Source organism: Oncorhynchus gorbuscha, linkage group LG01, assembly GCF_021184085.1.
Source record: "Oncorhynchus gorbuscha isolate QuinsamMale2020 ecotype Even-year linkage group LG01, OgorEven_v1.0, whole genome shotgun sequence".
NCBI lineage: Eukaryota > Metazoa > Chordata > Actinopteri > Salmoniformes > Salmonidae > Oncorhynchus > Oncorhynchus gorbuscha.
In genome coordinates, this window is record NC_060173.1 from 24,078,474 (window position 1) to 24,101,958 (window position 23,485).

Below are 23,485 nucleotides of genomic sequence, written 5' to 3' on the forward strand. Positions count from 1 at the left end.
GTCTGCTTTCTATTCCGCAACAATGCCTCCTTCACTCACGCTGCCAAGCTTACCCTAGTAAAACTGACTATCCTACCGATCCTCGACTTCGGCGATGTCATCTACAAAATGTCTTCCAACACTACTCAGCAAACTGGATGCAGTCTATCACAGTGCCATCCGTTTTGTCACTAAAGCACCTTATACCACCCACCACTGCGACTTGTATGCTCTAGTCGGCTGGCCTTCACTACATATTCGTCGCCAGACCCACTGGCTCCAGGTCATCTACAAGGCCATGCTTGGTAAAGCTCCGCCTTATCTCAGTTCACTGGTCACGATGGCTACACCCATCCGTAGCACGCGCTCCAGCAGGTGTATCTCACTGATCATCCCTAAAGCCAACACCTCATTCGGCCGCCTTTCGTTCCAGTACTCTGCTGCCTGTGACTGGAACGAATTGCAAAAATTGCTGAAGCTTGGAGACTTATCTCCCTCACCAACTTCAAACATCAGCTATCTGAGCAGCTAACCGATCGCTGGAGCTGTACATAATCTATTGGTAAATAGCCCACCCATTTTCACCTACCTCATCCCCACAGTTTGTATTTATTTACTTTTCTGCTCTTTTGCACAACAATATCTCTACCTGTACATGATAATCTGATAATTTATCACTCCAGTGTTAATCTGCAATATTGTAATTTCGCCTACCCCCTCACACATTGTATATAGACTCCCCTTTTTTTCTACTGTGTTATTGACTTGTTAATTGTTTACTCCATGTGTAACTCTGTGTTGTCTGTTCACACTGCTATGCTTTATCTTACCAGGTCGCAGTTGCAAATGAGAACTTGTTCTCAACTAGCCTACCTGGTTAAATAAAGGTGAAATAAATAAAAAATAAATAAAAAATAAAAATTGACCTTTAGTATGAAATTGAGAATGATACCTGGTTGAAGAGCTTGTCCAGCTCAGGGAGGAAAAAGGGAAGCCAGGGGGTAACTCAGGTTTTATTGGACCCCCAACAAGGCTTCATAAGCCTTTCGGTTACTAGTCCAATGCTCGGTTACTAGTCCAATGCTCTAACCACTAGGCTACCCTGCCTAATGAGGAATTTGCACTGATCACTGTTGGTATCATTACAGCAGTTCCTACTCTGAAACAGTGGATATAATCAATCTTGGAGGTAGCATCTTATGAACAAATGCTGGCTAGGCTACCTGGGGTGGCAGGTAAACTTAGAGCGTTGGGCCAGTAACTGAAATTTTCCAAGCTGTTTAAAGGCACAGTCAACTTAGTGTATGTCAACTTCTGACACACTGGAATTGTAATACAGTGAAATTATCTGTCTGTAAACAATTGTTGTAAAAATGACTTGTGTCATGCAGAAAGAAGATGTCCTAACTGACTTGCCAGAACTATTGTTTGTTAACAAGAAATTGGTGGAGTGGTTGAAAAACACTTAGGTTTAAGTCATTAAAACTTGTATGTAAACTTCCGACTTCAACTGTAGCTCCTATCATAATCGTCATTATTGCCTTACTTTCTTCTTTTTGAACTTGTACTGTAATTACAAAATGTCCAGTGTACATTCAGAATAATAATAAACATTTCAGGTAAATGTCCTTCTCCTTTCCTCCTCCAGGGAGGACTTTATTCTTCTCCGGCAAGAGTTGCAAGAAATGCAGACCTCGCTCAAGGTACCATCATACATTTTTGGGGAGAGATTAGGCCGATAGAGAATTTTAGGTTTATTGCTCTTCACTGCGTAACGTATGTGTGCGCACGCGTGTGTATCTATCAGGAGGAGCGATGGTTCTCTGGTGAGCTGAAGAAGGAGCTGGACAAAGTGCAAGGACACCTGAAGCAAGTAATTCCTCTAAGATGTCTACTATCAAATGATATCTCATTACAGCCACTCCCGTAGAAATTCAACATTTGAATATTCATTTTTCATGGCTTCTCTCATCTTACCAGAATACCTGAGGGAGTTGACATGAAATAAGGGTTCTCCGGTAACAGCCAACCGATGATAGAATAGCAAACTACAATCAATTTAGACAATTAACCAGTTCTTCTGTGTGATACACTGCTTAGCTGGTATGGACATATCAGTGTTCCTCTCGTTTCAGGGTCAACATAATGACGGCCAGGGAGGCTCAGAGGATTCTGGTGAGTGATTTAGGATCATGTTCATTAAGCCACAAACAGAAGAAAACCTTCCCGAAACAGAAGTATGAAACTCAGCAAAAAAAGAAACCTCCCTTTTTTAGCACCCTTGTCTTTTAAAGATAATTAGTAAAAATCCAAATAACTTCACAGATCTTCATTGTAAAGGGTTTAAACACTGTTTCTCATGGTTTAACAAGTAATGAACCATAAATAAGTAATGAACATGCACCTGTGGAATGGTCAATAAGACACTAACATCTTATAGACAGTAGGCAATTAAGGTTACAGTTATGAAAACTTAGGACACTAAAGAGGCTTTTCTACTGACTCTGAAAAACACCAAAAGAAAGATGCCCAGGGTCCCTGCTCCTCCGCTTGAATGTGCCTTAGGCATGCTGCAAGGAGGCATGAGGACTGCAGATGTGGCTAGGGAAATAAATTGCAATGTCCGTACTGTGAGACGCCTAAGACAGTGCTACAGGGAGACAGGGCGGACAGCTGATCGTCATCGCAGTGGCAGACCACGTGTAACAACACTTGCATAGGATCGGTACATCCGAACATCACACCTGCGGGACAGGTACAGGATGGCAACAACAAATGCACGAGTTACACTAGGAAAGCACAATCTCTCCATCAGTGCTCAGACTGTCTGCAATAGACAGAGGCTGGACTTGTAGGCCTATTGTAAGGCAGGTCCTCATCAGATATCACCAGCAACAACGTCGCCTATGGGCGCAAACCCTCCATCTCTGGAGCAGACATGACTGGCAAAACGTGCTCTTCACTGACAAGTCGGGGTTTTGTCTCACCAAGGGTGATGGTCGGATTCGCCTTTTTTTATAACAATATGACCCTCCAGCATGACAATGCCACCAGCCATACTGCTCGTTCTGTGTGTGATTTCCTGCAAGGTGGAATGTCTGTTTTGCCATGGCCAGCGAAGAGCCCGCATCTCAATCGCATTGAGAACGTCTGGGACCTGTTGGATCGGACGGTGAGGGCTAGGGCCATTCCCCCCAGAAATGCCTTGGTGGAAGAGTGGGGTAACATCTCCCAGCAAGACCTGGCAAATCTGGTGCAGTCCTTGAGGGGGTAATGCACTGCAGTACTTAATGCAGCTGATGCCCACACCAGATAGTGACTGTTACTTTTGATTTTGACCCCCCCCCAATGGGACACCTTATCCCATTTCTGTTAGTCACATGTCTGTGGAACTTGTTCAGTTTGTCTCAGTTGTTGAATCTTGTTACGTTCATACAAATATTTACAGATTTTAAGATTCCTGAAAATAAATGCAGTTGACAGTGAGCGGATGTTTCTTTTTTTGCTAAGTTTATATTTAATCGTCCAATAAAAAATGTTCATTTTCCCTTGCACAATGTTTTATGGTATGCTCAAATAATCATGACCCAGTTCTTGAATTCTTTTCTCGTTGTTGCTCATTCTTTTCCGTTTCTCTGTGCAGCCCTGGCGGTTAAGCTGAACCAGGCGGAGACGGAGAAGTTCAACATCAAGCAGATGAAAGACCTGTTTGAGCAGAAGGCTGCCCAGCTGGCCACAGAGATAGTAGGTTAGTGTGTGGCAGCCTGGCAGCTATCTTTAAATCCAGAGTCTGTGTGACTGGGAGCACTATGTGTGCTGCTGGCTGCTCTGTCAGAAACCATATTGGATATTATTCTCCACTCTTAGTATCTGGGTCATATTGTGAATATATTGTGTTGTGTTCAGTGGAGTCTGAGATATAGAGTGAGCTCCAAAAGTATTGGGACAGTGACTCATTTTTTGTTGTTTTGGCGCCGTTCTCCAGCACTTTAGATTTGAAATGATACAATGACGAAGAGGTTAAAGTGCAGACGGTCACCTTTAATTTGAGGGTATTTTCATCCATAATGGGTGAACTGTTTAGAAAGTACAGCACTTTTTGTATATAGTGTAGTCCCCCCATTTTAGGGGACCAAAAGTATTGGGACCAGTTAACTTGTGTATTAACGTAGTCAAAAGTTTAGTATTTGGTCCCATTTTCCTATTATGCAATGATTACATCAAACTTGTGACTATAAAGTTGTTGGATGCATTTGCTGTTTGTTTTGGTTGTGTTTCAGATTTTGTGCCCTATTGAAATTCGTGGTAAATAATGTAATTGTCACTTTTATTGTAAATAAGAATAGAATATATTTTATATGCATCTACGTTAATGTGGATGCTACCATGATTACGGATACAAAATGCTAACCTCCCTGTTATTGTAATGGTGAGAGGTTAGCAAGTCTTGGGTATGATATATATGTACGTCTAACTTTCTCACTCATCATTATCAAATGACACAATACATTATTTACCATTTTAATTTCTATTGGACACAAAATAATCTGAAACACAACCAAAACAAACAGAAAATGCATCCAACAAGTTTGTAGAGTCACAAACTTGATGTAACCATTAATACACATGTAAGTGAATTTGTCCCAATACTTTTGGTGCCCTAAAATGGGGGGGGCTATGCACAAAAAGTACTGTAATTTAGAAATTATATGGATGAAAATACCCTAAAATTTAAAGCTGACAGTGCAGTATAGAGCCAAAATACCAAAACATGTCACTGTCCCAGTACTTTTGGAGTTTACTGTAGTTCATTTAGCTCATCTAAAGCAGCTTTGATTGAACAACCATTTTAATGTCACTATGCACTGTGTAATGTTCCATAGGCAGGTATTGTACAGTGACTAGTTCAGAGGTTAGGGTTAGGATGGAAGATAAATGGTGATGTTATACTTTGTTCTGTGAAGGGATATTCAATATAACATGGGTATGTTGGTGACCCTGACAGACATCAAGTCTCGTTATGATGAGGAAAAGAGCCTGAGGGAGGCTGCAGACCAGAGGCTGGCCAACCTGATCCAGGAGCTGCAGAGAGAGAGGCAGGACAAGGACCGGCTACACACAGAACTGGTAACTAACAGAGACTGTATACACGCAGACAAGCATACACACACGCACAGTCATGCATATACGCGTGCACACATACATGTAGGACACTTTCTATACATACTGTACAGCTATGGACATGTCACAGTGCACTAAAATATTAACACACTGTTGTACAATATTTGAGAATAAGTATACGTTCATTGATGAGCACTGATAATAATTTGCATGTAGCCTATATTTTACTCCCAGATAACTTTTTCACGGGTTTTATTTTCACCACTTACTTACCTGTTGGTAAATAGGGATGTGACAAAATGATTTTTTTCCTTTAATGTTTGAAATTAAATGTATCGGTTTTCCATTAAAGCAATAAAGAAAAATTCATACAATTCCATGTGAATTCACAATGCAGCTGCACTCCTACCAGCAACGGTTTAGGTCTCACAGGGCGTCCCTTTTCAGACGGTTTAGCATTTCACCTGTACTACCATTGCTGTAACTCAATTCCACCCTGCAAAGTATTAATTTCCTTCTCATTTCTCAAAGTATTGCCGTACAGGACTTCGCTGCTGACACTTGTCTTTCTCTGACGTTTTCCAACTGTTAACGACAGCTTCAACACTCTTAGTTGTTCCTCTTAGAAATTGACCCAATATGCTGTATACATTTAAATGACACAACTTTCCCCAGGCCTTTAAAGCCTATTGTTTAGTTAGGCTATAACATGGAAAAGGTTTTGTGATCACTGCACTGTAATTAAAACTTTTCTTTTTTTTCTGATCCCAATTTCATTTAACAGTTTTTACTTTTCGATGTTCACACTCCTGTTAGTTAACATATTGGATGTTGGGAGTTTCCGAGAACCATTTATCAACAAAGAGAACAGTCATGGATAAGCTAATGAACTGAAATTAAGCCAATTTGTTGTCTGTTCGTATATCCTGGAGCCTTCATAGATGTTCACCCCTAATGGGGTAATTTCTTCACTTTCATGGATACATGGATAATAATTATTTTTTGAGAGCGGACTAGAGTTGTCTTAACACAGTAAAGTATATAACCATGTATTTTATGATGAAGGAAGTGGAACTAGTCTTGAGGAAGGAACTATTCAGGACCGGGATTGCTGGGGTTACCATCTCTACCTAGATGAGTCATATCGTTTTAATTTATGTCATTAATTTCTATGTCAGAGGAGTGGGCAGAATGTAACCTTTATTTAACAAGGCCAGTCAGTTAAGAACAAATTCTTATTTAAGAAAAGGGCTCTTATGGCGTTATGAACTCTATACTGCCATTAACACTTAAATTCCCCACTTTTTCTATTTTCACCCCAAACCTACATCCTAAACCTAAAGTGGTCCAGTAACTCCTAACCCCTCTTTGATGCCCCAAATGTCTGCCCTTCTGCCCTAGGCAGCGTAGCCTAGTGGTTAGAGCGTAACCGGAAGGTTGTGAGTTCAAACCCCCGAGCTGACAAGGTACAAATCTGTCGTTCTGCCCCTGAACAGGCAGTTAACCCACTGTTCCCAGGCCGTCATTGAAAATAAGAATGTGTTCTTAACTGACTTGCCTGGTTAAATAAAGGTAAAATTAAAATTAAAAATTAAAAAACCGCTGATCTCTCTGCTGCCCCCTAGCTGCAGCGGCCGGGAGTTGAGGACATGGAGGTACTGCAGAAGGAGCTGATCCAGGTGCAGACATTGATGGACAACATGACACGCGAGCGGGAGGAGGAGTCGGCACGCATCAAGAGCCAATACGAGCAGCTGCAGGCTGACCACACCACCTCAGAGGTAAGGCTGCAGGGTAATGGCCCATCTTGGTTTAGTTTTATGTTACTGGTCCAGTATGTACTGCTAGTATCTTCACTATCCCTCAATGCAAGGCAAGCCCAAAGGTTTAGGGCAGCTAGTCAACTAGTGATTAGCTCCTCTTCTTGCACAAGGGAGACTGGTAAACATGCTTCTAATAATGTTTAAACACACACATACACACTGTCATACAGTCAGGAACCTCTGAATTAAAAAGGACATGTTTTATATGCCCTTTCACAATTGTTTATCACATTCTATACATCATAAAAGGGGTGTCCAAGTGGATATGAAGTTGTGATTTTTAACCATTGCCACTCCTATTCTCTTCAATCTGAGCCTACAGGAAAGTATGTGTCCTCAGGCCTGGAGGGAAGCAAAAGTCATTCAGCTACTCAAGAATAGCAAAGCATCATTTACTGGTTCAAACAGCTGACCAATCAGCTTACTACCGACCCTTAGTACATTTTTGGGAGAAATTGTATTTGAACAGATACAGTTCTATTTCACAGTAAACAAATTAACAACAGACTTCCAGCATACTTGTATGATTTTGGGAGTTGTTTTGTTAGACTTCAGTGCAGCTTTTTGCATTATCAATCATAATCAGCTGCTGAAAAAAGCATGTGATGGCTTTATCGTCTGCCAAATCATGGATTGAGAGCTACCTATCTAACAGAACAGAGGGTTTTCTTCAATTGAAACCTATCATTTGTGGTATACTTCAAGGCAGATTTCTTGGTCCTTTACTGTGTTCTATTTTTACTAATGACCTACCACTAGCCTTAAAGCCTGACTCAGCATTATACACATCAGTTACCACATTAAGTGAAATCACTGCAACCCTTAACAAAGAGCTGTAGTCAGTTTTAGAGTGGGTGGCTACTAATAAGCTAGTCCTTAATATATCAAAAGCCCTAAACCTTATCTAAATGTTGTAATGTATCAGTTGAGCAACTTGAGGAGACTAAAATGTACACGGATGGCTTATATCTAGTACATGCATGTCAATCTCTCTTCGCTTAAAGTAGACGAGAGATTGAATGCATCTCTGTCTTTTGTGAGAAGTATTGATGTGTTGAAAGCACCGATCTGTGTGTTCAAACAGCTAACACACAGCTCAGACACTCATACGTAACCCACAAGACATGCCACCAGGGGACTCTTCACAGTCCCTAAGTCCAGAACAGAGGCTGGGAAATGAACATTAACACATAGAGCCTTGACCACATGGAACTCTTCCACATCAGGTAACTCAAGCTCTCGGTAAAATCTGTTGAAACAATATAGAACACCACACGGCACAACATGTACTGTGAAGAGAGAGACATTTGTTTTACCAAACAATTGCTTCCCATTCAAAATCCAATTTTCCCTTTGAACGTAATCCTAACTAAACCCTAACCATATTTCTCCTCCCTAATTGTAAACCTAAGCCTAAAATAGCCCTTTTCCTATTGGGGACCTGCAAAAAGTCCCCACCTGTCTGAATTGGCCTTGTTTGACTATCATTGTGAGGACTTCTGGTCCCCACAAGGATAGTAAAACCAAAAACAAGACACTTGACGCACACCCACGCATTGTTATATTGTATTTTTTCAGTAGTGTACATATTGTACATTTGGCAGAAGCTAATAGGGATCTTATTAAATACTAAATACTTAAGATGGTCCTTTTAACAAGCTCTCGATTGACTAAAATAACCTTCATATTCAATGTTTTTAATAAAGGGATGCTTGAACTCCCTTTCCCAATCCTGCGGTGTCTGTCTGCATAATTCAGCGATATTTCCTGCATTACTGAACCCATAAGGCTTTGGAAGGAGAAGATTAGGAGGGAGTTTTTCTATGACTATGGCTCCCCCCTCCATCTCTCTCCCTCTTTCTGCCATTCCCCATCCGTCTCCTCTCTGGACTGCAATACAGACCTTTGGTTGATATATTGGTTGATATATTTAACTGCACGATTGGACAACAATTTAACTGCATAACTGAAATGTAGTAGGGAGTTGTAGTTTCCAACAGGCCAATATTCTACACAGTTTAGTGCAGAAAACTTGGTAATTAACTACAATGACCATAATCCATTGCGCACCTACTTGTCTGATCTGTGTGGGGCAGTCATAGAGAGAAGAGACAGAAGAATGTGCGATCGAGAGGGATAGCGAGCAGTTGCTTCGAGATATCTACCTGAATTTACATGATCTAAGTCATTGATAGTTGGTATTCAGCAGTCATAAAAGTATGTCTTATTTACTTTGAAGAACTACCAAAATAGGGATTTTTGTCAGACAGCATAGGAAGCAGCTCTATAGAGATGAGAGGATGACTTGGAATTAAATAATAATAAAATTATCAAATAAACCAAATGTAATATATGCAACAGCTGAAATATTTTATTAAATTCATGTGAATAAATGATGTTTAAGTGATGAGCCGTAATCGGCAGTCACTGCCATCATGGGACTTTTATTAATCGTTTTATTCTGTGTTACAGCATTCAACCCACAAACATTAATGCATTGTTTTTTTAGTAATTGAAAATGGATTATTCGTTAAACTGTTATGGCTGCAACCCTTTGTTCTCAATTTCCGCCTGAAGACATACCCATATCTAACTGCCTGTAGCTCAGCCCCAGAGGCAAGGATATGCATATTATTGGTATCATTTGAATGGAAACATTCTGAAGTTTGTGGAAATGTTAATTGAATGTAGGAGAATATAACACAGTAGATCTGGTGGAAGAAAAGGGAAAGAAAGAGCATACGTTTTCTGTTTTTTATTGTTGTAGTATCTTTCACATGTACTAGAATAGCCACACAGTCAGATAGGATGCTGGAGATAATTTTGATGGATAACAGAAGATGGCAACTGTAGGTGTGCAAAGTTTCAGACTGATAACTTCAGGAATGGGTGGAGCTACATGACATTTAGCATGAAGTCACCCAGGTGTCCCACACAAGTTGCCCAAATGTACCCAAGTGGCCGAATTGGTGAAATGACCTATAACTACATACAGCAGTGCAAATAACTATATACAACATATCAAAAAGCAATTCTAACACACACAAAAATGTTTTTTTAAATATTGGGGGGGAAAAAAAGGGAGAAAAAAATGTACACCTCTTGGAAGTCCTCGTCATAATATTTTGCTGCCTGTGCCATGTCCCATAGCAGTCTCTTTCTGATGTAAAGCAGAGGCAAACTGAACAAGTGGTGCATTTGATGCGACACAGAACACAACGACGCCTCCACGCTTTGCCCTTTTGGCACTGAGGCACAGTAATGAACTGTGGCATATGAACACCACTGGGGGCACAGGTAGAGCGGGCAGCTTGGCACCGGGGCCTCCCAGTCGGAGTCGCTTAAACACACACACACAGACTACTTTTAATTGGCTCTCCTGATAGATTACAACTTTCATCACTTCAGTTTATAAAAATCTGAAGTACTTTACATATGAATGCATTTTCTTAAAGGTCACTACTGTCATGGAATCACCTGGCCCTTAACTGAATAATGAATCATGAACAAAGCTCCTAGGTTCATGGAGATCTTGCCCTGCTCATCCCGTAGTCCTACATGGGCTAGTAGACTACATTACCCATCCACCCCTTTCCTACCTGGGCTAGACTGCACCACCCTGTGTCCATAACCTGTTTTACCTGCGATAGACTACACTACCATCCACCCCGGCTGTAGTAGATCCCTTCAATGATATCCAGTTGGTTGAATGTTGAGATGATTGAAACAAATCACCTAATCTCTGAATGCTTGTTCAGATCAAACCTGGTGAGCAAACCGTTTGTCACTGCTCTGTCGGTCTCTGTGTTTTTCTAGGCTCATGTGTTGTTTGTCTACTAGTGCTTACCTCTTTGCTTTGTCTCTTTCCCTTCCCAACCTTTGCTTCCATTCCTCCTCACCCAATTTTCCCTTTCTTGAAGATCTGTAAACTGAAGGTAAAGCATTGCTCTTTTACTCGGGCACCCCAATCTCCTCTCTATTTTATGCATGAATGTTTCAGTGACTATTTAGTTATCAGAAATGGGGTTTATTTATTTTAGGCGTCTCTGCTGCCTGTATGTTTGTGTATTTGACTGCCTATTAGTTGTTATGCCTTTGCTCGACTCTCTTCGTACTGTATGGATGCTCTGTAGGCTTGCTGGCTTGCCAAGTGAATGCTTTTAAAATAATGTTTAATGCAAGTATGATATTTGTACAATAAGGATTACAATTATAATCCTGAATATTAAGGCTATGGCCACTTCATGTTACAGACACTCATCCATGCAAATTGTCTGGGTTATTATTTACTTATGGCAGTAATTTTACAACCACTAATTATTGTAAATTTAGACTGAGAATAGTGTCTAGCTATGTTAAAGGGTGAAATAAGTATAGTCACAATTATAAGTACAGACAATCAGTCGTGATGTGGCTAAAAGAAAAGGAATATAAAATATACTGTTTACAGATAACTCACTCTACAACTTTAGATGAAGTTGCGTGGGGAAAGGAATGGGACGGCGAAATAAGTTTCTGTCATGGACAAAGGAACTCATAAGGTGTGATGATACTAATTAACAAAAATTTTGAAAAATGTACAAACAGTCAGGAATGATCCGCAAGTAAGGTGGGCCCTTTTTTGAATATGAAAGTGATGTAAAAACAGACGTGGCTCATTAAAACTTCTTCGGGATCGGTGTCCCTTCCACGGGACGGTTGAGATAATGTAGGCTAATGTTACTTACAACATCATGCTAATCACAAGGTTGAGGGGGAGGTATTTCGGGGGGGGGGGTCTCAGATTTTTTATTTTTTATTTTTTCACCTTTATTTAACCAGGTAGGCTAGTTGAGAACAAGTTCTCATTTGCAACTGCGACCTGGCCAAGATAAAGCATAGCAGTGTGAACAGACAACACAGAGTTACACATGGAGTAAACAATTAACAAGTCAATAACACAGTAGAAAGAAAAGGGGAGTCTATATTCAATGTGTGCAAAAGGCATGAGGAGGTAGGCGAATAATTACAATATTGCAGATTAACACTGGAGTGATAAATGATCAGATGATCATGTACAGGTAGAGATATTGGTGTGCAAAAGAGCAGAAAAGTAAATAAATAAAAACTGTGGGGATGAGGTAGGTGAAAATGGGTGGGCTATTTACCAATAGATTATGTACAGCTGCAGCGATCGGTTAGCTGCTCAGATAGCTGATGTTTGAAGTTGGTGAGGGAGATAAAAGTCTCCAGCTTCAGCAATTTTTGCAATCCGTTCCAGTCACAGGCAGCAGAGTACTGGAACGAAAGGCGGCCGAATGATGTGTTTGCTTTAGGGATGATCAGTGAGATACACCTGCTGGAGTGCGTGCTACGGATGGGTGTTGCCATCGTGACCAGTGAACTGAGATAAGGCGGAGCTTTACCTTGCATGGCCTTGTAGATGACCTGGAGCCAGTGGGTCTGGCGACGAATATGTAGCGAAGGCCAGCCGACTAGAGCATACAAGTCGCAGTGGTGGGTAGTATAAGGTGCTTTAGTGACAAAACGGATGGCACTGTGAAAAACTGCATCCAGTTTGCTGAGTAGAGTGTTGGAAGCAATTTTGTAGATGACATCGCCGAAGTCGAGGATCGGTAGGATAGTCAGTTTTACTAGGGTAAGCTTGGCAGCGTGAGTGAAGGAGGCTTTGTTGCGGAATAGAAAGCAGACTCTTGATTTGATTTTCGATTGGAGATGTTTGATATGGGTCTGGAAGGAGAGTTTGCAGTCTAGCCAGACACCTAGGTACTTATAGGTGTTCACATATTCAAGGTCGGAACCATCCAGAGTGGTGATGCTAGTCGGGCATGCGGGTGCAGGCAGCAATCGGTTGAAAAGCATGCATTTGGTTTTACTAGCGTTCAAGAGCAGTTGGAGGCCACGGAAGGAGTGTTGTATGGCATTGAAGCTCGTTTGGAGGTTAGATAGCACAGTGTCCAATGACGGGCCGAAAGTATATAGAATGGTGTCGTCTGCGTAGAGGTGGATCAGGGAATCGCCCGCAGCAAGAGCAACATCATTGATATATACAGAGAAAAGAGTCGGCCCGAGAATTGAACCCTGTGGCACCCCCATAGAGACTGCCAGAGGACTGGACAGCATGCCCTCCGATTTGACACACTGAACTCTGTCTGAGAAGTAATTGGTGAACCAGGCAAGGCAGTCATCCGAAAAGCCGAGGCTACTGAGTCTGCCGATAAGAATCTGGTGATTGACAGAGTCGAAAGCCTTGGCAAGGTCGATGAAGACGGCTGCACAGTACTGTCTTTTATCGATGGCGGTTATGTCGTTTAGTACCTTGAGTGTGGCTGAGGTGTGACCGGCTCGGAAACCAGATTGCATAGCGGAGAAGGTACGGTGGGATTCGAGATGGTCAGTGACCTGTTTGTTGACTTGGCTTTCGAAGACCTTAGATAGGCAGGGCAGAATGGATATAGGTCTGTAACAGTTTGGGTCCAGGGTGTCTCCCCCTTTGAAGAGGGGGATGACTGCGGCAGCTTTCCAATCCTTGGGGATCTCAGACGATATGATAGAGAGGTTGAACAGGCTGGTAATAGGGGTTGCGACAATGGCGGCGGATAGTTTCAGAAATAGAGGGTCCAGATTGTCAAGCCCAGCTGATTTGTACGGGTCCAGGTTTTGCAGCTCTTTCAGAACATCTGTTATCTGGATTTGGGTGAAGGAGAACTTGGAGAGGCTTGGGTGAGGAGCTGCGGGGGGGCCGGAGCTGTTGGCCGAGGTAGGAGTAGCCAGGCTGAAGGCATGGCCAGCCGTTGAGAAATGCTTGTTAAAGTTTTCGATAATCATGGCTTTTGTCGGTGGTGACCGTGTTCCCTAGCCTCAGTGCAGTGGGCAGCTGGGAGGAGGTGCTCTTGTTCTCCATGGACTTCAGTGTCCCAGAACTTTTTGGAGTTGGAGCTACAGGATGCAAACTTCTGCCTGAAGAAGCTGGCCTTAGCTTTCCTGACTGACTGTGTGTATTGGTTCCTGACTTCCCTGAACAGTTGCATATCGCGGGGACTGTTCGATGCTATTGCAGTCCGCCACAGGATGTTTTTGTGCTGGTCGAGGGCAGTCAGGTCTGGAGTGAACCAAGGGCTGTATCTGTTCTTAGTTCTGCATTTTTTGAACGGAGCATGCTTATCTAAAATGGTGAGGAAGTTACTCTTAAAGAATGAACAGGCATCCTCAACTGACGGGATGAGGTCAATGTCCTTCCAGGATACCCGGGCCAGGTCGATTAGAAAGGCCTGCTCACAGAAGTGTTTTAGGGAGCGTTTGACAGTGATGAGGGGTGGTCGTTTGACTGCGGCACCGTAGCGGATACAGGCAATGAGGCAGTGGTCGCTGAGATCCTGGTTGAAGACAGCGGAGGTGTATTTGGAGGGCCAGTTGGTCAGGATGACGTCTATGAGGGTGCCCTTGCTTACAGAGTTAGGGTTGTACCTGGTGGTTTGTGTGATTTGTGTGAGATTGAGGGCATCTAGCTTAGATTGTAGGACTGCCGGGGTGTTAAGCACATCCCAGTTTAGGTCACCTAACAGAACAAACTCTGAAACTAGATGGGGGGCAATCAATTCACAAATGGTGTCTAGGGCACAGCTGGGAGCTGAGGGGGGTCGGTAGCAGGTGGCAACAGTGAGAGACTTATTTCTGGAGAGAGTAATTTTCAGAATTAGTAGTTCGAACTGTTTGGGTATGGACCTGGAAAGTATGACATTACTTTGCAGGCTATCTCTGCAGTAGACTGCAACTCCTCCCCCTTTGGCAGTTCTATCTTGAAGGAAGATGTTATAGTTGGGTATGGAAATCTCTGAATTTTTGGTGGCCTTCCTGAGCCAGGATTCAGACAAGGCAAGGACATCAGGGTTAGCAGAGTGTGCTAAAGCAGTGAGTAAAACAAACTTAGGGAGGAGGCTTCTGATGTTGACATGCATGAAACCAAGGCTTTTTCGATCACAGAAGTCAACAAATGAGGGTGCCTGGGGACATGCAGGGCCTGGGTTTACCTCCACATCACCCGCGGAACCGAGAAGGAGTAGTATGAGGGTGCGGCTAAAGGCTATCAAAAGTGGTCGCCTAGAGCGTTGGGGACAGAGAATAAGAGGAGCAGGTTTCTGGGCATGGTGGAATATATTCACGGCATAATGTGCAGACAGGGATATTGTGGGGTGCGGGTACGGCGGAGGTAAGCCCAGGCACTGGGTGATGATGAGGTTTTATCTCTGGACATGCTGGTTGTAATGGGTGAGGTCACCGCATATGTGGGAGGTGGGAGGTATCAGGGGTATGAGGAATAGGACTAGGGGCTCCGTTGTGAACTAAAACAATGATAACTAACCTGAGCAACAGTATACAAGGCATATTGACAATTGAGAGAGACATACAGCGAGGCATACAGTAATCACAGGTGTTGAATTGGGAAAGCTAGCTAAAACAGTGGGTGAGACAACAGCTAATCAGCTAGCACAACAACAGCAGGTAAAATGGCATTGACTAGGCAACGGGGCCGACAGATAAAACAAACAAGCAGAATGGAGTACCGTGATTAATGGACAGTCCAGCGTGCATCAGCTATGTAGCCAAGTGATCAGAGTCCATGGGCAGCAGTGGATGGGTCAGGGGGGCTGGACTGGCGAGTGTTATCCAGGTTAAAAAACTAACAATGACTAAATAGCTTGTAACTAGTTAGCTGGTTAGCTTCTGGAGGTTCTTGAGTGTGTTCTAAAAATTAAAAATAATAGCGATTCCGTATCATATTGGGTGAGGCAGGTTTCCGGAAGGTATAAACAAATTTTTAAAAATCGGGAAGAGATAGAAAGTAGATATGGGCCACTGCGTGTTTGGGACGCGGCGATGCAGACGGTTAGCAGGCCTGTGCTAACAAGCTAACAGATTAGCAGGCCGGGGTAAACAAGGTAGTAGTTAGCGGACCTGAGCTAAACAAGCTAGCAGTTAGCATGCCGAATTAGCAAGCAAGGAGATAGTGAGGGCTAGAGAGTTAGCCTTTGGGGGACGTCGGGATGGGGTGAGTCTGTTTATTCCTCTTCATGCGGTGACATCGATAGACCGGTCGTGGGTCCGGGTATTGTAGCCCAGGACTATGCTACGGTGGCAGCACAGGAGCTCTGGCCGGGCTAGCTTCAAGCTACGTGGGTGGAAACGCTAGCCAGGAGTAATCAACCAGGGTTGCGGTTTAGCTCGATAGCTAGTTGCGAAGATCCAGCTGAAAAATGTTCCGTTTGCGGTGGGAATCCGGGGATAAAAAAATAAATAGGTCCGTTATGCTCTGGTTAGCGTCGCGTTGTTCGAACTGGCGAGAGCTTTCCGAGCTAAAGATTAGCTGATGACCGGTTAGCTGAAGACCGCTAGAATAGCTGGTGGTTAGCTGGCTAGCTTCAGTTGAGGGGTTCCGGTTCTGAAGTAAATATAAATACTTTAGGAAAAGTAGCTACATTGGGTGAGGCGGGTTGCAGGAGAGTATTTGGAAGCTTAGGTTGTAACGGTTTTGACTTGAGGTTATTATTTATAGGGGTGCCAGGTAGGTTGTGCCTACCAGAGAAAACATTAGTTTCTCCTTTTAGTTTGGGTGGGAATGAGTCCCATCTGGTCCGTCAAGTCTACACCAATACAAAGGACGTATGTAAAAGTCAGGATGGAAATAAACTTTTCATAAACCCTTAAAACATTGAAAAGAACTTCAAAAACAATTATATTCTGTTGCGTGGGTTGTATTAGCAACAACAATGATTACACACATATATAATAATATCACAATGAGTTCTGGTTCCTCCAGAAATGTCCTGTACCTCGGGCCTAAAAAGAGTCCTGCCCGGTAGAGTTCAGGGAACTCAAGTGACTTTTGTCACGCGATGTTTGTCCGTTCGTTCCGTGTAGCGTAAACCCAGTATTAAACATACAATCAATATAACAATTACTTTACCACAGAACCTTAAAGCGGATCAACTCTTAATTAAGTCCTCAACTACCACTAACTACACAAATCACAGTATACATCACATCCAAACAAATGAAATACCGTATACAAAAAGGTGGTAGTCAGTCGGTCAGTCAGACAATCCAATCCGCCAATAGATCTCCAGCGGAGAAAGGCCACGAAGAACGGAGAGGTGTAGTCCAGGGACGCAAAGAGTGGATCCGATCCTGGGTAAACTCTCTTAGGCTACAAAACACACGTTTAACGGCAACAAAACAAACGGAATAGAGAAGCTTCGGAACTGAGGGTTGAACACATCCTCATGCACATCTCCATCACAACCCCCCTTTTTGCGCAGCTGATACTGGCTATTTAATTGGGAATTAAAGGGAAAGCGCCCTATTGGAAGGAGCTGCACTGAGACGGTTCAGAAAAATTCAGGGCCGTCACAAGGTTTAGCAAAATGTTTTTAAAGATATGCGAAGAAAAATATCTAAAACGAAAAAGGGACGATATATACAGAGAGACGAAACGACAGGACGACTTACTGCTACGCCATCTTGGAATCGAGGGCCAGCACATGGAGGGGACGGGTTGGTGGCCTGGCGGTTGGGAGCTTGGGCCGGTGGCCGATTGTACTTGGTGGGAGATCTGTCCATGTGTTCTAGGGTGGGGCACTGTTCCCTGGTTGCTCCTGTGGGTCACTCTGGATGGGGGTGTCTGCTAGATTACTGAATGTAATGTAAATGTTGAGCAGCTTCACTGCAGGTAGATTGATTGTAGTTTTAAAAAGCATTCTTTATAAAATTCCCAAGACTGCTTAAAGCCCAGTCGCCAGTGGGTATGTGAAGTCCTCCTGACCACTCGACCAGAATCTAGCACATGGCATGTGAATGTTTTTTAATGTAAACAAAGGAAAGTGTCTCACATTGATTTTGTGTGTTCCAGATGACCATCTCTCAGCTGAAGGCAGAGCTAGAGAAGGGACCTCAGGAGGCAGCAGTGTACACCCAGCAGATCCACCAACTACAGAGCTCTCTGAACAACCTGCAGCAACAGAGCCAGGTCTCTCTCACACACACACACACACACACACACACACACACACACACACACACACACACACACACACACACACACACACACAATGAGTACTTCCCCTCCCATAGTTTAGTCAATGCTCCATCAGTCCATGTCACCACCATCACAAATTCACCTCCCGTTAAGACACTTTGATCGTTTTAACAGCTTACAATCGTAACAACAGATGAAATACAAACACTCACACTGTAGGATGTGCAACCTGAAATAGCAATAGACATGTAAAAATATGCCAGCTTTGCCAGGCCATTATTTTAGTCTCTTAATTAACCCAGCTTCCTCACGTACCACCTTCTCATCACAGTGCTCTACTGTCACCAGCCTGAGATGAGCTTTCATTGGCAACATCGACATGTTGACAAAACACACACACACAGGCCTATAATTAAACCAGCAGTGGTTGATATCTGCCCTGGCAACCAGCCACTTTGGACTGAAATACGATCACAGGTAACCGCAGCGATGCGCCAGTGTGTTTTTTTTGTTGTTTTAAACTCTGGCAACCTAAACTATGGCCCTTAAAGCCCCCCCCCCCCTTGTCAAGCGTGTTGGTCGTGCTGCCATCACAGCTGCTCTCCATCTCCCAAGTAGGTGTCTGGGAGACAGGGGTGATAAGAAAGGTAGTCCACCATAGACCTTCCACCCGGGCTCTCAGTTGAAAAAGTCACAATGTGACTTCCCTGGTTCCGAAAGTATAATTAAAAGAAGTTTAAATCAGCTTGTCTGCATGGAGACTGGATGCACACATGCGCTACTAGGACCACCCACAACTAGGACATGAGATGGTATGTATTGTTTAAACAGAGAACAGAGTGGACAGTAAAAATAAAGAGGTAGATACTGGAGGGAGAGAGAGGTACGTTGTATATAAAGTGTGAAATCCAGAGAGAGGAGAGGGGGAAGTGTGGAGAAAGAAAATGTGCATAAAGACAGTAGATGGGGAGAGACAGACAAAGGTTTAAACAAGGACATTGGAAGGAGAGGGATGGACAGAGGTGTTGAAAGAAGAGGCTCAGCTGCTGTGGGACAGGAGGAGGACCGGAGAGCAGAGGGGAAAAAGGATCTGTGTGTGGGTGTTTTATGTCCCTGTCACCCCCCCCACTCAGAAGCACTGTCATTAACACCATTGTATTCTTTCATCGCCCTTGTGCCAAGTTTACTACACACACAAGAACCTGTTGTAAAAACATGTGCTCAGAAATCTAATTCCCCCTTGCTCTGCCTTGCATGCAGGTCTGTAAGGATGCAGTATTCTTTTCAGAGGTTGAACGACCAACGTCACTATGACACGTGAGATGGCATCTGTATATTTTGTTTTGCCTAATGGGTACTGAGCTGTTAATTAGACTCCTATTAAATTAATCCTCATATCCTCACTTTGGTAAACATCTCCCGATGGCAACTATTCTAAGGGTGTGTGTAATACTTTCCATTACACATGACCTCGAAATCTGAAGAGGGAAGGTTCATACGTCCTCTAGCAGATCGCCCCTTATGATAATCTGTTCGGCATATCTATTTGTCTTTCAAAACGTTCTGACACTCAAGTTCTCCACAACCTGTAGGCCATTTAGCAGACTCTTTTGTCCAAAGCAACTTGCATTTGTTATGATCCCTGCCCGGAATTGAACCCGTAATCTTGGCGTTGCTAGTACCACACTCTTACCAAGTGAGTTACACAGGACCATAATCACAAATCACTATTCCCCTCTGGTTCCTTCCCCCAGATGCTTTCAGAAACACTTGGGCGCAGGGAGAAGGAGTTCCAGGAGCTGGAGGACTGCCTGGGTGCTGAGCAGGCCTCCAAGAAGACAGCCCAGGACAGTCTGCACCAGACTGAGATGGAGGTGCAAGAGCTCCAGGCCCGGGTGGCAGGGGCTGAAGCCAGCCTGCAGAGAGCCCAAGCAGATCTGGGGGAGGAGGCTGGCAGGCTCCGGAGGGAGGTGGCTGAGCTGGAGGCTAAGCATGGGGAGGTGAAGGCGGAGAGGAAGCAGCTGCAGCAGCAGAGGGAGGAGAGGGAGAGCCAGGGCCTGGTGCAGCAGAGTGAGATCAACCAGGTTAGTAGTGACATGGAGGCACACGTCAGACACATCAGACACGCACAAACACACACCCACGTATTCAGGTCAAACGCATGCACACACACAGGTCAACCACACACACACACACACATCCGCACACACAGGTCACACACATACCGGTGAGACACACATGATCATCTAACACACTCAGACACACAAGTCTTCGGTCAATTGTCAGCCTACCTCATCCACCTACTCCTCTTCCTCCTCCTCCTCCTGTGTTGTAGCTGCATGCTAAGCTCCTGGAGGCGGAGCGTCAGCTGGGGGAGGTGCAGGGCCGTTTGAAGGAGCAGAGGCAGCTCTCTGGGGAGAAACTGAAGGACCGTGAGCAGCAAACCGCTGACCTGCAGATCAAACTGTCCCGCTCAGAGGAACAGGTAGGTACACCACATGAGTTTCATATAGGATGGGTATCCACATAAACATATATTTACTAGAACCGACATTCAAATCAATGTCCTGCGATAGGTGGAGCATTGGCCATATTGGCCCTTCATTTTTATGGGAGCAGTAGAGTTGAACAGAGACCGATATTGTTATAGGATGTATATGGATATATGAGGACTTGGGATTGTTGCACAAGCTCCTTTATAGATTGGCCTGTCTAGTAGAAGTGGGGGGTTTCAGAATAAGGCCATAAACTGATGTACTGTATTGGGACTGACCTCTATATGTGTGTCTTGCTGTAGTTGAAGGAGAACAGCAGTAAGATGTTGGATGTGCAGCACCAGCTGGAGAAAGCTAAGCAGCAACACCAGGAGCTTCAGGGCCTGCAGCAGAACACCAACACCAAGCTCAGAGAGGCACAGGTACTGCCAGACATGTCAACGTAGCACTTGTGTTTTGTGTCAGTACAACTCACCTCTTCCACTGTGTGTACAGTAGAACCTATGTGAAGGGATGTTCAGCACCAGAACACACATTATTACAGGGTTGTATTGAATATGACACACCTTGTCGAAACAGAAAACAACTTTTTGTATTGAACAGGTCCATGTCGTCCCATCCTGTTTCAGTCTATTTGTTTTCTGTCGGATGCCTTATGAACACGACCCAGGACCAGGGCTCTAAATTTAAAATGCCATTGGTAGTACTGGTGCTCCCAATAAAAAAAAAAGATAGGAGCACACTGCATCTCAGTGCAAGAGGCGTCAATACAGTTCCTGGTTCGAATCCAGGCTGTATCACACCCGGCCGTGATTGGGAGTCCCATAGGGCGGCACACAATTGGCCCAGCGTCGTCCGGGTTTGGACTTGCCTAGTTAAATAAAGGTTAATAAAAATACAAATAGAAATGTCTCTGGTACTCCTTTAGAAATGTCTCTGGTACTCCTTTAGAAATGTCTCTGGTACTCCTTTAGTACATTTCTATTTGTATTTTTATTAACCTTTATTTAACTAGGCAAGTCCAAACCCGGACGACGCTGGGCCAATTGTGTGCCGCCCTATGGGACTCCCAATCACGGCCGGGTGTGATACAGCCTGGATTCGAACCAGGAACTGTATTGACGCCTCTTGCACTGAGATGCAGTGTCTTAGAACGCTGCACCACTCAGGAGGGCAGATCTGAGTTCTACTTCAGAAGCACATTGTGTCCTAGAAATGAATGTGGAACCCTGTCAATTTATTTATTATAAAAAGATAAAATGTTGATAGAAATACATGTCATTGAAATAGTAAATTGTGGAATATTAAGTTTCTACATTGTGGAAAAGCACTATTTTTCTATTGAGGCATTGCAGTCAAAATGACATGGTTTATGAATGTAACCCCCCCCATCCATGACGGGAAGAAAAAAACATTGCGTCTGTAAATGGGTCAATATCTTTTGAACTGTTTGGGTAAGAAACAAGCAGTTTTCGCTGTACTAATGGTGCAAGCATGACTCCAATTCTAATGAATCTGATCTCTCAATGCTTCAAGACAACATGTTTGTTTGACTCGTCTCCCTCTGCCTCTTCGTCCATGTCCTATTAGAATGACCTGGAGCAGGTGCTGCGTCAGATCGGGGACAAGGACCAGAAGATCCAGAACCTGGAGGCCCTGCTGCAGAAGACAAAGGACAGCGTGAGCCAGCTGGAGGCTGAGAGGGAGGACCTGGTGGCCAAGATCCAGGCTGGGGAGGGAGAGACGGCCGTGCTCAACCAGCTGCAGGAGAAGAACCACACTCTACAGACGCAGGTAAAAGCACACACATATACATAATTAATACAGCATTCCGACGCCCGCACACATTGTGTTATTCAATTTGTGTGCTTAGGTGTTGTGTTAAAAAGAACACTACTGATGTGATACAATATAGCACTGTAAAAACATAAAATAGCATAATCATGATCTGAGGGATTTAACTCATTGTCTCTTCCTATTTTGGGGGCTATAGGTCACACACTTGACAGACAAGCTGAAGAACCAATCAGAGAGCCACAAGCAGGCTCAGGACAACCTCCACAAGCAGGTGCAGGAACAGAAGAGCCTCCTCCGTGCGGCCCAGGACCGAGCCCAGACTGTGGAGTCCTCTCTCGGGGAACTTAATGCCCAGCTGACGGAGAGTAGGGAGAAGGTGGCCCAACTGGACACACAGGTAGGGTGATTGGACTGATGGATGGATAAATATTATTCCTATCCCTTTACTATTGACTGGAGAGTGGGATAAACAAATAAGGGCACAGATAAACCCCCCACGACAGGGTTCTATGTCCCAGAGTTCAGAGCGTTAACCGCTCAACCAGATTCCAGCACTAAAAAGGTTTTGTTGTTTTGTTGCGTTATGTTTTTTCCCCAGTTGAAGTCTAAGACGGAGATGCTGCTGTCGGCTGAGGCAGCCAAGGCAACCCAGAGAGTAGACCTGGAGAACCACCTGGAGACAGCCCAGCATGCACTGCAGGACAAGCAGCAGGTAAGCCATTGGTTGTATGACAACAGCAGAATATACTCATGCTGGATGAATATGGTATCTACCAGAATACTAATTTAATGGAGACCCATCTCTTAACATAATAATGTATCACTTATTGTCTTCTTTTCTCAAATTAACCTGCATCTGTGGGATGCCCAAGCTGAGTGCTAGGCCCCATTCCAATTCTTTAAAAGTGCATCAATCAAATGTATTTATAAAGCCCATCAGCTGATGTCACAAAGTGCTGTACAGAAAACCAGCCTAAAACCCCAAACCGCAATCAATTCAGGTGTAGAAGCACAGTGGCTAGGAAAAACCCCTTAAAAGGCCAAAACCTAGGAAGAAACCTAGAGAGGAACCAGGCTGAGGGGTGGCCAGGCCAGTCTTCTCCTGGCTGGCCCGGTTGGAGATTATAACAGAACATGGCCAAGATGTTCAAAGATGAGCACCTCAGGAGTAAATGTCAGTTAGCATTTCATAGGCGATCATTCAGAGTATCTCTACCGCTCTTGCTGTCTCTAGAGAG

General features: G+C 43.9%; 1 protein-coding gene across 1 annotated transcript in view; it reads left to right on the forward strand.

The window, feature by feature from the left end:
- LOC124035099 (early endosome antigen 1-like) overlaps positions 1-23,485 on the forward strand; it is a 48,720-nt gene that overhangs the window by 10,105 nt on the left and 15,130 nt on the right. The window contains exons 4-16 of the mRNA XM_046348521.1: positions 1,628-1,682; positions 1,787-1,852; positions 2,115-2,154; positions 3,623-3,727; positions 4,985-5,106; positions 6,726-6,881; positions 17,830-17,946; positions 19,710-20,039; positions 20,291-20,440; positions 20,753-20,872; positions 22,041-22,244; positions 22,444-22,644; positions 22,846-22,959. Coding sequence (XP_046204477.1) covers positions 1,628-1,682; positions 1,787-1,852; positions 2,115-2,154; positions 3,623-3,727; positions 4,985-5,106; positions 6,726-6,881; positions 17,830-17,946; positions 19,710-20,039; positions 20,291-20,440; positions 20,753-20,872; positions 22,041-22,244; positions 22,444-22,644; positions 22,846-22,959 — 1,780 coding nt within the window. The remainder of the gene's footprint in view (positions 1-1,627; positions 1,683-1,786; positions 1,853-2,114; positions 2,155-3,622; positions 3,728-4,984; positions 5,107-6,725; positions 6,882-17,829; positions 17,947-19,709; positions 20,040-20,290; positions 20,441-20,752; positions 20,873-22,040; positions 22,245-22,443; positions 22,645-22,845; positions 22,960-23,485) is intronic.